The 18,439-nt window shown below is 40.8% G+C and overlaps 1 protein-coding gene across 2 annotated transcripts; it reads left to right on the top strand.

Moving 5' to 3' along the window:
* The first annotated feature begins 242 nt into the window (after positions 1 to 242).
* On the top strand, positions 243 to 7,673 carry SLITRK5 (SLIT and NTRK like family member 5). 2 transcript variants are annotated; one of them, XM_059144527.1, is made up of 2 exons: positions 243 to 1,087; positions 4,267 to 7,673. In XM_059144527.1, the coding sequence occupies exon 2, from the start codon at positions 4,275 to 4,277 to the stop codon at positions 7,146 to 7,148; it is 2,874 nt and encodes a 957-aa protein (XP_059000510.1). In that variant the 5' UTR covers positions 243 to 1,087; positions 4,267 to 4,274; the 3' UTR covers positions 7,149 to 7,673. The 2 variants fall into 2 exon arrangements, with proteins under 2 accessions (XP_059000510.1, XP_059000511.1); XM_059144528.1 differs by lacking the exon at positions 243 to 1,087 and adding an exon at positions 1,173 to 1,686.
* The last annotated feature ends 10,766 nt before the right edge of the window (positions 7,674 to 18,439 follow it).

The raw sequence follows: 18,439 nt of genomic DNA, 5'->3' as shown, positions 1-18,439 counted from the left end.
TGTATTATTCTAAATGGCTGGAGGAAGGCAGGCGAAGAGCACAGGGCTGGAATCGTCTGTCCCTGACCACCAACAAGCCTGGCACTGTCGGGGTTATTTCCACTCCTCCCTTTTTCAATCCAAGGATTGCACAGTCCTACGCTTGTGCTAAGCACATGGTCCAAGACTCCTCTGTCTCCCACGAATGTGACATCCAAGGGGTGCTCCGATTGCACCGCCCGAATCCAGGGACGCCCTCGCCCTCGGCTGCCATCTATCGGCCACTGAGCGCCCGCTTCGACCCGGGCCCATCATGTCTGCTGCAGCTTGGCTCGCACCAGCGGCGCGACAATAAACAAGTGCACTGGACGGGGCCCTGAGCTGGAGCAGATGTCTCAGAGACCCCTGTGATGCTTACCGTGTTGCCACATTTTCAGCGCCCGGGAGGGAAGACGCGATTTTCTCTGAGTATTTTAGAGCCGCCAGGCTGCCGGGACACGCCACAGGCGTAGAACAACGCTGCTCCTGTCCCCCCAGGCCCCCTAAAGGATGTCGGAGATAGAGAGTTCCAAATAATGACGATCGTGCGCCGCATCTGGGGAAGGGATGAGAAAAACCCCTGCAAATACTGGGAGCGATGAAACCGCCAAGAGGATGCGGGAACCGTACAAACACTAATTAGGGGCCGCGGCGGCGGCGGCAGCGGCGGCGGACTCCGCGAGGGGACAGCGGCGGCGGGATCCCAGCGCGGTGGTCGCCGCTGCGCGGGGGGTGGAGGACGGCGCAGGAGCCGCAGCCGCCGCGGGAGTAGCCGAGGGGCCGGTGCCACCTTTGCTCGCCCCCTCACTACCATGTACAGTGTGCGCTGCAAGAAGAAGGCGGGCGATGCATGCACACCCCCGCGCCCCGCTCCCTCTGGCTAGTCCCCGGGCGTGCGCCACTGACCAGGGGGGAATGTGGTGAAGACAGAGAGGAGGAAAGCCGAGGGGGGAGGGGAGGGACGGCCAGCGCGAACCCAGGCCGAAGGGTACGCGGAGCCGGAGGCTGCTGGAGGGGGCGGCGGCTGCTGCTGGCTTGGAGAAAGTTGCCCCTTATGCAGATGGCAACTGTAAGTACCCGCCTGGGGAGTGCGGCGAAGGGTGCCTGGGACCCTGCGATCGCGCGGTGGCGCGGGTGGGAACGAGTGTGCGAGCGAGCGTGAGTGTGAGCGGGTGCGATCGCTCGGCGGGGCTGACCGTCACGTTGGAGGGGCCGGCGGTGCCAGGCAGCCTTCACGTTCCCTCCTCGGGTTCCGCGCCTCCCCCCCGCTCCCCTCCAACAGCTCCTTCCCCGCCCCGCCCGGCTCCGGCTCCCGGCCCCTACCGCGAGGAGCCTCTACCGCCGGTCCTCCGCCTCCCCCTCCTCCTCCCATCCCTGCCGGCCGCTCGCGATCGCCCCCTTCTACCCTCCCCCCCACCCCGCTGCCCACTCCGACTACCACGGAGAGTGCCTGGGAGAGCCGTTTGGGGAGCCCCGGAACCCTTGGTCGCCACCGCGGCGGCGGCCCCGGGCTGGCGGCGTCCGGGCGCCTCTTTCCTTCGGCAGCTTGGACCGCACTGCTCTCCGCCTTCTTGCCCTGCTTGGGCTCAGGAAATCCAGTGCACACCCCAAAGAGGTATTTTGTATAGGGGCGGCTATGATGAGTGGGCCCTGGAGATGTGAGACGGGGTAAGTCGACCGTTTACTTTGCAAAAGACGCTCCCGTGTGTGTGTGTGTGTGTGTGTGTGTGTGTGTGTGTGTATGTGGCAGCGGGGTGGCTTTCTTTCCCTGTCCTCCCTCCCCTCCTTCCTTCCCTTTCTCTTCCTTCGCTTTGGGGCGGAGTGGGGGAAGGGAGCCTCGCGTCCCGGAACTCCGGGTGCTTCTGCCTGGGCCGCTGTGGGAGCAGCTGCGCCCAGACCAACCGGTCCGGCCTGGGTGCTGGGCTCCAGCCCGCGCAGCCCCACTCTTTTTAATGAGGGATGTACAGGGCGATGGTCTAGGGTCTAAATTCTTTGGAGCAAACAAATACAGTCCCTCCGCCCCCACCCTCCAAAAATAATAATAAGAATAATAATCTGAGATGTAATAATCTGAGAATGTGCAACGCACCCGCTAATTTACATCAGAGGTGCGTTTCCCAGTCAGAATGTCAGCCTTCCCCGGCTCATTCAACTTTATTTTCTCAAAATTTTGGGCTCCTTTGATGGCAAGGAGGAGAAAGAGAGTGGGGTGAGAGGAAGCTCTTGGACCCCGGCTAACCAGAACTGAATTAAAGTTGTAAACGCTCCAGGTTAATACCGGCTGGACACAATTTGCAATGGGCTGTCAGAAAGGGTGGGAGGGGGATGGGGGCGGGGAAGCAGTGGGAAGGAGGGGGAGGGGACCCAACCCCCGCTGAATGGATGTGCAGATTTGATCCAGTGGAGAACTGAAATTTCAAGGTAAACGTTTCGCTTTCCATAGGGGGTGTTTTTGCCGCTTTTAAGCCAGGAGGCGTTTGCGGTTGCCTTGGGAGGTCGGAGGTACTTGCGAGGTTTATACACTGTGATTCCGATTCGTCTCGACACGTCTGGGTGGCCACACGTGAATGGTTCGCAGGCACACTTGCACATGTGCGTGCGAATGCAGGGGCTCTTAATAACGCGGGCTGGATTCGGCTAGGGGAGCAAGACCGAGTCTCCAGGCTGGAACCCATGACTCAGAAACGTCTTGGCTTTAGTTTGGGTTGCGATTTGACATCAGACTTCGGTGGTGGCGAGGCAGAGGCAAGGTTGACTGGAGAGAAGGCATGGGTTCCCAGAGCCCAGCATCTCTATCAAATTCCCGTCCCCCGTTCCCCCACCCCCGCCGCAACCAACACAACACGCACTCACACACTCACACACTCTCTCCATTTCTGTCCTTTCCTTTTTGAGGACCGCTGTCGACCCGAAGTAGGAAGTCAAAGGAAGCCTTTAAGAGGACAAAAAAGAAATCGAGAAAGAAAAGAGGGAGGGCTTCAGACTGATCCCTTGAGGAAATGAAATTCAGATATGAGAGCGCAGACCTGTGTCTCTTGACATTCTCCCTCCCTTCATCCTTTCTATTTTGCCTGTTAATCAGCCCGAGTGCCCTTTCTCTTAAGGGGGGAGGGGGGATCAGGGGGAGGGCGAGTAAACTATTGACGATTAAATGCAATAAACAACTCCAAAGCTGATGGGCATGCTAGTGAGGTGGGAGTTCAGTCCAAATCTTGCTAATTCGGGAGGGTTAGTTTTGCATACCGTGGCAAACAGACGCGGAGCGGGAGGTAAGGGAAGCTTTGGCGCTGGCCCTTGGTTTACTTTTAGCTGATTCCCGGTAAGCGGTCGGAACGTCCTCTTTAAACTCCAGGTATCGGGAGGTGTTCCGGGATTGCGGATGCCTTCGCTGAGTTCTTTGTAATCCAACGTGCAGAACTATTTCTGTGGCTTAAAGATGCGGATTGGTAGCGTCGCTGACATGAGCCATGAGGAGAAGTGGACGCAGGGCGCACTCAGAGAAGCGCTGCTAAGTGGCACCGTGCATGCAATTAGGACACTGATCTGCCTAAAAGCGTGGTAGTGAAGTCCACCATCAAAGCGAATGCGCTCTCCTGTTCTCCTTACTCAAAGCTCCTGAAGACAATTGGTGGTTTAAGAGCTTCTTCTGGGTCCTTCTGATGCATTATCTTACATCCTTTTTGCCTCTGAAAAGTATTCTTTAGGTTCCCACCCTGGCATTTCCAGCGATGGTTTAAAATAGCCCAAGTATTGTGACTCTTTGCTTTTCTGTGAAAAATGGGAGACCTTCACGGTGAACTGTTAACTGAGTAGATTCTGAAAGAAAGGCAGACGGGTTTGGTATAGGTGAGGTGGGGAACCCTGTAAAATGGTGCTTCTTTTCTCTTAAATTAGAACCATGAAACTGAACTGACAGCCATTTTATGTATATTTATGGATTGGTTTTGAAAAGGGGGGGAGCAAGGAAAACCACTAAAATGGGACTTTAACCTGCCCTTACCTTGTAGAGGGCAGCATGTTCCTGTTATACTCATTAGGAAATGAAATCAACCTTTAAATCAAAATGAATATGTTCTATTAGTAAAGTCTGAAGAATGTCGGTGTTCCACTGGGGGGGGGGGGATATCATTCATCTCCCCTCCTTCTGGATTTCAGAGAAATAGTATTAGGGCCAAGAGAGACTTTCTTATGAATCCCTTCAGTTTGGGTCATGTTCTGTTGTTTCCTTTTTCTCTCTCTCCCTTGCAGGAGGTAAAATGCACACTTGCTGCCCCCCAGTAACTTTGGAACAGGACCTTCACAGAAAAATGCATAGCTGGATTCTGCAGACTCTAGCGTTTGCTCTAACATCTCTCGTCCTTTCGTGTGCAGAAACCATCGATTATTATGGGGAAATCTGTGACAATGCATGTCCTTGTGAGGAAAAGGACGGCATTTTAACTGTGAGCTGTGAAAACCGGGGGATCATCAGCCTCTCTGAAATTAGCCCTCCCCGTTTCCCAATCTACCACCTCTTGTTGTCTGGAAACCTTTTGAACCGTCTGTATCCCAATGAGTTTGTCAATTACACTGGGGCTTCAATTTTGCATCTGGGCAGCAACGTGATCCAGGACATTGAGACTGGGGCTTTCCATGGGCTGCGGGGTTTAAGGAGACTGCATCTGAACAATAATAAACTGGAACTTCTGCGTGATGATACCTTCCTTGGCCTAGAGAGCCTGGAGTACCTACAGGTCGATTACAATTACATCAGTGTCATTGAACCCAATGCTTTTGGGAAACTGCATTTGTTGCAGGTGCTTATCCTCAATGACAATCTCCTGTCCAGTTTACCCAACAACCTTTTCCGTTTTGTGCCCTTAACGCACTTGGACCTGCGAGGGAACCGGCTGAAACTTCTGCCCTATGTGGGGCTGTTGCAGCACATGGATAAAGTTGTGGAGTTACAGCTGGAAGAAAACCCCTGGAATTGCTCCTGTGAGTTGATCTCTCTCAAGGATTGGTTGGACAGCATCTCCTACTCTGCCCTGGTGGGGGATGTGGTTTGTGAGACCCCCTTCCGCTTACATGGCAGAGATCTGGATGAGGTGTCCAAGCAGGAACTTTGCCCAAGGAAACTTATTTCAGATTATGAGATGAGGCCACAGACGCCTCTGAGCACCACCGGGTATTTACACACTACCCCAGCCTCGGTGAATTCAGTGGCCACTTCATCCTCTGCTGTTTACAAACCCCCCTTAAAGCCCCCTAAGGGGACCCGCCAACCCAACAAGCCCAGAGTGCGCCCCACCTCTCGGCAGCCCTCCAAGGACTTGGGCTATGGCAACTATGGCCCCAGCATCGCCTACCAGACCAAATCTCCGGTGCCTTTGGAGTGTCCCACAGCGTGCACTTGCAACCTACAAATCTCGGATCTGGGCCTCAACGTCAACTGCCAGGAGCGCAAAATCGAGAGCATCGCAGAACTGCAGCCCAAGCCCTACAACCCCAAGAAAATGTATCTGACAGAGAATTACATTGCGGTTGTGCGCAGGAGCGACTTCCTGGAGGCCACGGGGCTGGACCTCCTACACCTGGGCAACAACCGCATCTCAATGATCCAGGACCGCGCCTTCGGGGATCTCACCAACCTGAGGCGCCTCTACCTAAATGGCAACAGGATAGAGAGGCTGAGCCCAGAGTTGTTCTATGGCCTGCAAAGCCTGCAGTATCTCTTCCTCCAGTACAATCTCATACGTGAGATTCAGTCTGGGACTTTCGATCCGGTCCCAAACCTCCAGCTGCTATTCCTGAATAACAACCTCCTGCAGACCATGCCCTCAGGGGTCTTCTCTGGCCTGACCCTTCTCAGGCTGAACCTAAGGAGTAACCATTTCACCTCCTTGCCCGTGAGTGGAGTTCTGGACCAGCTGAAGTCACTCATCCAAATCGACCTGCATGACAACCCTTGGGATTGTACCTGCGACGTGGTGGGCATGAAGCTGTGGGTCGAGCAGCTCAAAGTGGGTGTCTTGGTGGACGAGGTCATCTGCAAGGCGCCCAAGAAGTTTGCGGAGACGGATATGCGCTCTATTAAGTCGGAGCTGCTGTGCCCAGACTACTCTGACGTGGTGGTTTCCACGCCCACGCCCTCCTCCATCCAAGTCCCAGCGAGGACCAGCGCGGTGACCCCCGCGGTCCGGTTGAACAGCACCGGGGCCCCCGCGGGCTTGGGCGCGGGGGGAGGGGCGTCGTCGGTGCCCTTGTCGGTGTTGATTCTCAGCCTGCTGCTGGTTTTTATCATGTCCGTCTTCGTGGCCGCGGGGCTCTTCGTGCTGGTTATGAAGCGCAGGAAGAAGAACCAGAGCGACCACACCAGCACCAACAATTCCGACGTGAGCTCCTTCAACATGCAGTACAGCGTGTACAGCGGCGGCGGCGGCGCGGGAGGCCACCCGCACGCGCACGTGCACCACCGCGGGCCCGCGCTGCCCAAGGTGAAGACGCCCGCGGGCCACGTGTATGAGTACATCCCCCATCCACTGGGCCACATGTGCAAAAACCCCATCTACCGCTCTCGAGAGGGCAACTCCGTGGAGGATTACAAAGACCTGCACGAGCTCAAGGTCACCTACAGCAGCAACCACCACCTGCAGCAACAGCCGCCGCCGCCGCCGCCGCCGCAGCCTCAGCAGCAGCCCCCGCCGCAGTTGCAGCTGCAGCCGGGGGAGGAGGAGAGGCGGGAAAGCCACCACTTGCGGAGTCCCGCCTATAGCGTCAGCACCATCGAGCCCCGGGAGGACCTGCTGTCGCCGGTGCAGGACGCCGACCGCTTTTACAGGGGCATTTTAGAACCAGACAAACACTGCTCCACCACCCCCGCCGGCAACAGCCTCCCGGAATATCCCAAATTTCCGTGCAGCCCCGCTGCTTACACTTTCTCCCCCAACTATGACCTGAGACGCCCCCACCAGTATTTGCACCCGGGGGCCGGGGACAGCAGGCTGCGGGAACCGGTGCTCTACAGCCCCCCCAGTGCTGTCTTTGTAGAACCCAACCGGAACGAGTATCTGGAGTTAAAAGCAAAACTAAACGTTGAGCCGGACTACCTCGAAGTGCTGGAAAAACAGACCACATTTAGCCAGTTCTAAAAGCAGAGAAACTCCCTGGGAGCTTTTGCATTTAAAACAAACAAGCAAGCAGACACACACGGTGAACACATTTGATTAATTGTGTTGTTTCAACGTTTTAGGGTGAAGTGCCTTGGCACGAGATTCTCAGCTTCGGCGGAAGATACTGAAAGGGTGTGCAACTTCCTTTTAATTTTTACACGTGGGGAAAACGTTTGTGTAAACTGGGCACATCACTTTCGCTTCTTGCGTGTGGGGGAGGAGAGGAGAAGGGTTTAGGGAGGGCAGTTTGCTGCGCAGGTGACTTGTTAAAGGTCGCAGTTATTTTTGTAGTGGTTGGAAGTGCTAAGAAGGGTGGAAGATGGCAGCGCATAGGTTCTACTCTTCCTCTTTTGTTCCCTTTCCCTCCTCCCCCCCCCCCCCCTTTAAGCCATGGGTGGGTCTAAATGGCTTTTGTGGAGAGATTAGCACACTCCAACTTTAATGGAAAGTTTGTTCTCTCTCCCTTTTCCTCCCCCCCCCCCAAATCTTTCTCTCTCTCTCTCTCTCTCTCTCTCTCTCTCTTCTGCCTCCCTCCCTCCTCTCTCATTACTTTTCCTTTCTTTTTAAAGGATGTGTTTGTATGCATTCTGGACATTTGAATTAAAAACAAAAGTATTGTGATCTGAAAAAGGATCACCATAGATGTGGACAAATCATTAAATTACAGAGCTATATGATCCATAATTGATTAGTCAAAATAACTTATTGATGAAATATACAAATATTTTATTGTAGCACCTATTTTTATATACACATTTAGCATTTCTCTTTCCTTCACTATTTAGCCTATGATTTTCACAGAGGTGTCGCACTATATTAGGAGCTGCATTTCCAAAACTGAAGTGATATCAGGAAGGCATTTTAAATCACTAAACATATGGAGAACTTAATGGGAAAATCGTAAAATCAATGCAACCCACCCAATTGGATCTGTAACTTAAAAACAAATAAACAAACAAGTTGTATCCCAATGGGTAAGAGAAAAAAACGAGGGCAATTAATTGGGCCATTCGAGTAAGAATCATGTGCAAGTTTCTGGTTTTATTAGAGAAGACTTAAAAGTATTTTTATTAGTCAACCAAAATGATGTATTGATTTGACTACTATTGTAGCCGATTTTTGATTGTTTAACCAAACCCAGTTGCATTTGTACAGATCCACATGTTACTGGCACCTCAGAAGACCAAATGATGGACTGTACAAATCTCTATACAATGTCTTTAACCCTCTGGGGCAGCAAGCAATGATGATAACCACAAACAGGATCTCTGTAAGATGGGGCTACTGTTGTTACAGTCTCATATGTATCCCAGCACATGTAATTTTTTAAATAGTTTCTGAATAAACACTTGATAACTATATCAAATATGAGGGACTGAAGTAATGATTGCTTAAGGTGCAAAAGAAATAGCTATGTGTGATTGAATCTCCATTATTAACAATTAGGACATAGTAGCTAACTTTCATTCTTAGTATTAAAAAATTTGCCCTAATTATCAAATTTGAATCTTTGTATATATATATATGTAAAATTCACCTTTGCAAATTCAGGGAATTATGTTTTTTCTAAATGTGGCATTAATATGTTTATTAATGAAATTTCAATTGTACACTTTCTTTCCTTACTGAAGTATTCATCTAATACATGGACCGTGGTAAGTAATATACTGCCTATTCATTTTTCTCCCAATGTTATGTATTTTGCTATGTCCGTATTATTTATTCAGTCTACAATTCCTGTAGTGTCTTAATTTTCCAATATTCCCGTAGTTTTCCTAAGTTTAACTCGTGTAAAACTACCTGCGACAATTACGTTGGATACTTTATCTCAAGTGGATCTATATCCTAAATGTTCAAAAGTTACTGGGTATAAGCTGTTCACCTCTGAGTAAAGCTTGCCGGTGAATTTAGGTTAATACTTAAGGGTAGGAAGTGTTTGAATTAATCTGAAACTTAAAGAGCCATGTGCTTCATTGCTGTTGGTGGATTTTCCCGTAATCTCACCAGAAATGTGTACAAACAATATCAAAGGGCTGTTCATGAACTTTATGTTTAAAGAACACTTTCCATGGCATTCTGCCACAAAGAGGCAGCATTCACCCATAAGTAAATTGACAGAAACTGCTTGAATTTGGATTGAACAGGTGGTAACAGTTTCCCTGAGGAATTAAAAAAAAAAAAATGAGTAATCCTACATCGGTCAAGTGAAATAAACTATCCCCATTCTGTGCAACATTTTCCCTTCCAAAATTTTCTTTCAAAGGGGAAAGTAACAATGTTAATAATGCCATGATATTATCATGAAAAGAAAAAAAAAAGTATCTCTTACTCTTCATCTACCTCCTCCATATTAGATTCAGGATTAGAAAATAAAAATAAATAATAGCATTTGACTTCACAATTGGGGTTGTTACTAATTTTTCTTCACAATGGGAGTTATTTTTTCAAGGTCAAAATCACTTCCTCAATGGTATATGTAGATATGACAGCATTGTATAAATTATAAAATAGTAATATAAAGTGGAATCTTCCATGTAACTAAGTTTTATTTCTTAATTGATGCATAAAAAGTAAGAGATAAGAATTACATGAAATTCTGAACAATGTAAGTAGCATCCAAAGAAAGTTTGTTGATGCATTTTTCAAAGATTTACAAAATAATATTATTATTTCAAGCCAGCACTATTGCACATAATCTTGTCAAATACACTTTCTTTAGATAGCTCATTTGTACTTCTACTCTTCCTAAGGTGTCCAAACATTTTTTTTTAAATCTCAAAAATAACAATTATATGATTTATGAAAAGTGGTTACTTCTAATTTTTGAATTATATTTTTCCCAATTTTATTATAAGGATAAAAGTAAACTCATTCCTGCTCTAATAAACTTGAAAATTTTTAAAATGTAGAATTATGAAACTGCATAGTATTAAAAAATGGAATCTTTCTCCTTATTCATGGCATCCAGCCAATACGTTAACATATACAATAGAACATAAGTTGTGTGGTTTCGAATATTTGATTTTTGGTTTTTCAGGTTGTTCGCTGAGGAAACAATTAAATTGGGTATATCAGTGGTATATGATTGGATTAAGGAACCCTGCAAATTCTCTCCGTAGAATTTTGGAGAACAATATGTAATGTTTCAGGCATCAATTAAAATTTGGATGCAAACTAAGCTTACTCTTTGTGCTTGTTCCATTTGATATGTTGCAGAATCTCAAACAAACATATTTCCAGGTAGACATTGTGAAATCTTATTTTTGTCTATATGTGAATATAGTGTAAATACTTCAATGATCTCAGCGAAAGTAAATATATTCTATGTTAATGTGATAATTCATATGCTAATATTCAAATTATTTACAGTTAAACTCTTGATTAAAGTTATGTGTTAATCAATTTTAGCATAAATGCACTTGGAACCCCTCTTTCTTTTAGGCAAGATGATCACCTTTACACATGTGAAGTGTAAGAGGTGGGTAAATGTCCTGGATATCCAGTCCCTCACCACTGTTGCCTCAAATGCAATAGGAAAATCAGTGTACAATGAAAACATCCACACATAATGTGTAAAAGGTCAGGACTTAAGAACCTAAGATACCACTTTCTTGTCCTATGTCCTTAATTCCATCCTTGTTACTAAGTTATGTTGTTAGCAACTTTATCCAAATTAAATATGTGTACTTTTTCCCCCTACTCTGTTTTTCCTGACTCTCTTCCTTTTTCTCTCCATTTTCCTCCATTCTCCCTTCTTTTCTCTCATCCTTTCTCTTCATTGTTTTTCAGTAGGGCAAGAGAGGGAGAGAGTTCAGTCCCTGTTTGAAATGACGAAAACTAGCTTCTTAATTTCAAGAGCTCAATGCATTATTCCAGGTCACACAACTCCAAATTAATGAAAATAAAACAGATCACAAATCCGCTTCTAATTCATTCAGGAATATGCTCTTGCTGTACTTTTCAGGTGGTTCCCAATTAAGATATTTGCAGGGGTAGCAAAATATTTAGTTAATCAATTTTAAGACTAAATTTTACACTGAGAAAGAAGAACCTAAAAACAAAACCAAAAAATGGGTTTAAATGTTTAAAGACAAGCATTTAATTAATTGATTTTCAAAGGAAAGCAAATATTAAGAGGTAATTAAACTTACCAAATTAACTTTTATTTACGGATAACATTTCTCAAACCCCTCCATGTTCTCTACCTTTTGGCTCCTACAAGTATATATATTTTTGCCAATACAAAATTAAAGAAGGTAGGTGGACATTAGTCTTGTTCATAAAAATAATTATGTCACATCTAGATCCAAAGGAACCTTATGTCAGTTAACACTACATTTGAAAACTGCTCATTTTATCCTTAATTTTAATTCAACCTAGTGCCTTTCTATAATTATCCATATATATTTCCATCAGTTCATGTAGCATGTATATGGCATACAAAAATACATATAATCAAGAAGAGCACTGCATACTCAATTTTCATTTGAAGTTCTTTATATTTCAAATATTTTTAAGTTATTTCAAATTCTGCTTTCATGGTCTATGCTGTAGACATTTTAGACTGAGAGAAATAATTTTATACAGCATCATGTTAGAGTCTGACAACAGTAAATACTCTTTTCTTCCTGTTTATAGCAGACGATTTGGCTTACAAGACACAAGTCAAATATTTCTCATGGTAATTGTACCAGTATTATAAAATGAATAACTTTCATACTCATTTTTAAAAGAACAACATTTTGAGTTTGAGTGAATTAGGTTTCTTCTTATAAAAAAATTCTGAGGATCAAGACATAAATATTTCATATAGAATTGGTGTAATGCAAATATGAAATAATTTTACTTTCTCACTTTCTATTTACTGTCAAAGTGTAATGATGTATTGTATAATGCTAATTATATCAACATACATTTTTATTAGATATCAGGAAGTTCCTTTTATAGAAGAAGAGAAATGTTCATAGTGATTTGGAAATCTTCCAAAGAGTTTTTTCTTAGTTAGGTACCTTCTTCAGAGTATGAAAGGATATTGTATATTTCTACTACAATATGAACACATACATGTTTTAAAATTACACGTTTCTAAAAGTAGAAATTATGAAACTGTGCTGCCAAGGGTAAATGGTTTTCTTTTTTAAATCTAACCTATGAAGAAATGGTATTGTGGCTTTAGGGAATTGAAGGCTCATTAATATCATGGTCCATTTTGACAAACTTATTTACAGATCATTAGATTTTAAGAAATATTTTTAACATATGATACAAATTGAATTCAAATTTAATTTTGATTGTTTAGTATTGAATCATATATATGCAAGTAGGAAAATTCGGTGGTTTTTCAGTATTCTGGAATACGCATTTTAGATTTTCTTATAAATTTATTTCTGCCACGAATAATAATTTCTAGTGGTGCCCACATGCCTAACACATGTTTTAAGAATTTTATTTTATGCTTCCTTAAAAATAAGACTTAATATTGGATATTGAAACCAAATTTGCTATGTATTTTCAATTTGTAATTAGATATGTGCCTGGTTTTGTTGTTGTTGTTGTTGTTTTTAATATTTTATTTATTTATTTGACACAGAGAGAAATCACAAGTAGGCAGAGAGGCAGGCAGAGAGAGAGGGGGAAGCAGGCTCCCCGCTGAGAAGAGAGCCTGATGCGAGGCTTCATCCAAGGACCCTAAAACCATGATCTGAGCCAAAGGCAGAGGGTTAACCCACTGAGCCACCCAGGCACCCCAGATATGTGCCTGTTTAAATAAAACATGACAGGTGGCAGTAAACCTATGTTAGTTGGTTAACAAAAATTTTTGTCAGATACTCCAGTAAATTTTTGGCAAGCATGTTTTATCCATGAGAAGTTCATCCAGCCCATGTAGACTAAAATTTTAAATATTAAATATAAAAATTAATATGTAAAAATGAAGAGTTGATCAATAAAACATTTCACTTGTAATGATACATCTATTTAAATTACCTGTACAAAGGTCATGCTTTTTAACATTACAACAACAGAATACTTTTCCTATATTTACGTCCAAAGGTAAAAAGGTGTTTCACTTCTGAAAATACTACTAAGTATGGGGAACATATTCCTTTTAAATTTATTTAAACCCTGATTTTTAATATCAGCTTTAAATCTCCACTCTCCATATAAAGTTCATAGTACATGTTTTTCTTTTTATTACCGCAGTCTGCTCTTGAGAAAGTTCCCCTAAAGTACACAAATACCCATAGTATTTTTTCTTTATGTTTTTTGTTTATTTGTTTGTTTCACATTTAGGTAGCAAATATTAAAACAAACAGTTATGAGCTAGCACTGTTAAATTGTAAATTAAATTTCATTTCACTCAAATACCATCCTGCAATTTTATAATTATCTTCAAATTTTTAAAACTAGTGAATTGTATATTTAAATAGGTACTTAACGAATGTGAACATTTAACTGCTCATATATGTCAGAGACTATGTGAAATCATTCACCATACTGCCATCTGAATTCAGTCAGTGCAATGATATTTTTGTTACCTTGTTATGATTAAAGACCACAAGTCTTAGATGAAAACTAAGTATCTTCTTAGAAATTTTAACAAGAAAAAAAATTTGAAGATAAATATTGACTATTTGGATTCTACTAGTCTTAACATATCTTCTCCAAAGCTAACAAAATTATATATACAGAAAACCATTTAGGAAGAGTCTTTGTATGGAATTGCTAATTCCATAAGGTTTACGTGATCTTTTGACCTATAAGTTAACTATGAACTCTGTCTTCATTTAAGAATTTTTACACTTGAATCATCCTGTCACAGTATGGCTTTTATCTATTCTTTCCTTTAAAAGTTCAATTTTAAACATATTGACAATGCTCTCTATTGTTATGTTTAATTCTTGCAACTCAAATCATTCACCTCTCGAAAATTTTTGAAAGGAAAACGTTATTATATTTCTCCAATTTGCTTACATGAATTTTAAAGGTATCCTCAAACTAATGACATCCCTTCAGAATGTTAAATTAAAAATATGATTACCTCACATTTTTCCTAATGTAACAATCAAGCACTATGTAAGCATGACTTAATGGAAGCGGGAGGATGTGGATATTAAATTGTCAATATGGACTTGTCACCCATTAATAATCAGCTTTGATACAAAACATCTAAATATGAGGTGAAATTTTTCTTTGAATGTTAACGTACTTAAAATTACACACACTGATTAACTGAATAGCACATATAGTTTACAAAATGCCATTTTCATGCATTTATAAATAGTAAAACAATGGTCGCCAAGGCTAAATCCTGAAAAAAATCTCTCTTTTATTTGATCAGATAATTTTATTTCCATTTAAAAAGTAAATTTGAATTTGAATGCCTTTAGGTTGGATAAACATCCCTCCATATTGTCTGAACCTAGCAGTTTTATATAATATCGTATTATCTTCTTCACCATGACGGCATTTGAGCTTTTACCAATGTTTAAATAAAATTTGTTCCTCCAAAATTACAGTTTTTACATCGTGGTCATGGATTTTCAGTCAATGTTCTCTAGGAGCTCAGTTTATGAATGCTTTATATATATGAAGTAGCAGATTCTATGTAGGTTTATACTATAGAAAATTAAGTATAGGAAAAAGCCAGAATGAGTAATTTCACAATCAGGAAATCGGTTGCCTATATATATGAATGTTCTATTAGAAATGAAAATAGAAGATTTACAGTGACTTCAAGTCTCCAGAGCCAATTTTGCAAACTGCCCCGACTCTGACAGGATCCAGGACATCCTAAAGGGAGCTGCAAAATTAACTTAAGAAGTATGTTATTACAGAGGGAAAATTATAATCACAGCTCATAACAGAAGCTTTTCCCCAAAAGTCTAGCTGCTGATATACTTGAAAACAGTGCAAAAGGTCAATTCAATGAAAATATGTCAAACATCAAATATTACGAGAATCGCTTCAAGGATGGAAGATACAACTTGGAAAATCTGATCCAATAGATGTAGGAGCAAAAGTTTTAAAAGGGGGAGACAGAATTGCCAAGACTACTTTTTCACTATGAGAAAAGAAAACAATGACTAGAGGAAAGATATTCTTCAGTATTGCTAGTGTAACTTGTTTGTAATTTGATGTGTATCTAGAAGAAGCAAATTGATGTCTATTTAGAGGAGCTAAGAGATAATATAATGAGATTCCCAAACTTTCCAAATCTGTTTTTAAGATTTTTTTTTTAGACCAAACACTGACATACTTTGTAAAGAAATTTTGGATTTCATCTTTGTTGTTTTCTAACACAATATGAATTAGCTTTGATATATTAATATACTGTCCATTGAATTTTTTTTACTATTGATTTGGTTTAATAATCATGTAATCTTAACTTTTTCCTTTGTTGAAAGTTTAATAAGCTGTACCTGAAATAACAAAATAATAGTTGCCCATTATTTATTTTATATCAAATGGTAGCCAGGGGCAACAGGCAGAAAGATGATTATAAAATTCCAAAATATGTTCCTTTTTCCATTACAGATGGTTTGTCCTTTGGCAACTTTCTTTGTGTCTCTGCCTTATTTTCAATTTGTAAAAATTAATATAATGTGCGTGGTTTATGAAGAGCTTAAAAAATTCAGATCTCTGTCTTTAATGGGTGTATATCAACTGTGATTCTTTCTAAAACTAATAACATGTTAATTAATTATTACTGGTATTTATACTACATATCTATAAGTGGTATGATTATATCTTTCAGATAAAATCATCTTTTTCTCTTTCTAATATATTAGTTTGAACTGTATTTTTTAAATTTCTCATTAATTATGTATGGTTTTTGGTTTTATAAAATTAAGTGGTCATTTGTAGATAACTTTACAGTAAATTTAAAGGTACAACTTCTTTAAAAAGGATAGAATTTGGCATAGCTTTGTTGGCTTCATGACATACTCTTACTCTGAAATGGTTAACATTGAACTTTCAGGATATTTCAGAAGATATGATCGATATTTATTTCTCAGAAAATTGAGGGCTATTTCTAAGTTAGGTGGTGATTTTTTCGTACATAGGCTTAATTAGTTTGCATTTAATACATTTTGAAGTTATGTGTGAGGTAATTTCCATTACTTGTTTTTTTATTCAAACAATCTTGGACATACTTATTTTTTGTTAGATAACATTCTATAATAAACATCATAGGAAGATGCATCAATAATACGAAACACATGTAATATTTAAGGATCTTTGGCTTTTTTTGCAGTTAATTACAAAAGATAGAATAAATATGTATATGGCATTCATCATTTTAATGTTCTAAATTTAGTAACTGCTCTTTTATGTAATGATTAATAACATAAATGGTACTAATTTTCTTTTATCTATTGTGGCACCAGTTTGGCTTTTAATCCAAATAATGAAATTATCTACATTCTCAATATTTTAATATACTATTACAAGTGCTATTTACTAGTCTCGGTGGCAATCTGAGTTCTTCCTCAAATGCTCCAAGGAGTTTTTATACATTATTACATACAGAGAGTTCTAATGTTTAGAATTTAAAATGGTGGTAATGACAAATCCACTATAAACAAATCTACTATAAACATAATAATTAAATCACTAACTTCCCTATTAAGAAGAGAACAAAAACTCAAGTACATTTAAATAAAGTCTTGAAGGATACTGGAAATGTAGCAAATTGACATTCGGACCTGACAAAAGGGCCTTATTAATATCATCTTACAGCATTTATATTGTTTTTTACAAATACTGTTTACAAATACTATTCAGTGCAACAGAGGTTTCATTAATCCAAAATTATTTTGATCACAACTGGTTTCTCTAATTTGCTTGCACAAGTCATATAAACAAAGAAACAGAGGAAAAATGCATACTTGTCATAACAAATGTATCATCTATCACCACATCATAGAACTAAAGTTTGCATTTAATAGGCACTCCCCTCATGAATTAAGGAATATGTATTTATAGATGTCTAAAGGACTAATGTGAATTCAGTGAACACTATACACTTCCCAAATTGTTTATCACAACACCATTTACCTTGGTATAAACTTCATGGATAACTAAAATATCAATAAGAATATTAGTTGACTGTTTAGTATCTTGGCATGCAAATATTTATTAGAAAACCTTTGGAGAATGCTAGTAAATTTAAATAAATTTATAATAATAAGCACTGGAAATACTTTCCATAAGATTCCAAATTTAGTCTCCTTTTCTAGTAATGATCTGATAGTTAAGGAAAAATGGAAATAGGTCTTGAGCACTGACATAAAACATCCCGATTTTAAATTTTAATTATTAATTTTGTTTTGTTGGTATACTTGGCTATGTTTTTTTTAAATAATTAAGCAAAGAAATGATTGCCATTCTGCGTGGACATTACTGTTCAGAGTCTACTTTAATGGAGGGACTGGTGAAATTTTCAGGGATTTTACAGATATGATCCTGATGTTTTAAGCTGGTGAAGTGTTTATCTATTTAGAAAGCTTTTCTGGGCACTATGTGTTTTCCCCTGGGTATGAGAAAATCAGTTCATCCTTTTAATGAGAATGCTACCTCCAGAGAACAAGTAATCCAGAAGGAATAATACATTCCTCAGGGCAGTTGCCTACACAGGGATACATTTTTCTCTAGGGATGACTGTGTGTATATTTTAGTTGGAAAGTTTTAATATTTTAAAATATTATTGCATTTAGTCCTAAGGCACCATGACTATAGGATAGAGTATTTTTGACATATTTTTCTGAGCTTTTTTAAACATCAGTTATAATTTAGGAATTTGTATTTATTGCTTAAATATTAGCTGTCTTCATAGTTGAGGTTAAAATAATAGGCAATTATTAATATGTGCTTTACATATATATTTTGCTAAACTTGGAGACAGAGAACAAGAGGCTTTAATGCACTATTTTAGAAGTCTTTAAGCTGATTTGATGCCAAAGTGTAAATTCTGTCTCTCTTCCTTACTTCATTTTAACTTTGACGAACTCTTGTATGATAAACAATATATTCTTGTGGCTACTTTGAACATCTTGGAAAATTTGTGGCTTAAGAATATGAAGCTGTTTGACTTTGTAGCCACATGTTTTAATACCTCAACATTATATTTAAAAATCATATACTTCAGAATTCTTTTCTATCACTATTTTTGTCCATTAAAGCCTATTAGAATAGAACTACAAGACTTCTTGGATTTTAAATACTTCACTATTTATTCTTTTACAAATTCTTATAATTCTCTTTCCAAA

This window comes from Mustela lutreola, chromosome 13 (genome assembly GCF_030435805.1).
Source record: "Mustela lutreola isolate mMusLut2 chromosome 13, mMusLut2.pri, whole genome shotgun sequence".
NCBI classification, from domain to species: domain Eukaryota; kingdom Metazoa; phylum Chordata; class Mammalia; order Carnivora; family Mustelidae; genus Mustela; species Mustela lutreola.
This window is presented reverse-complemented; position numbering and strand designations above follow the sequence as displayed.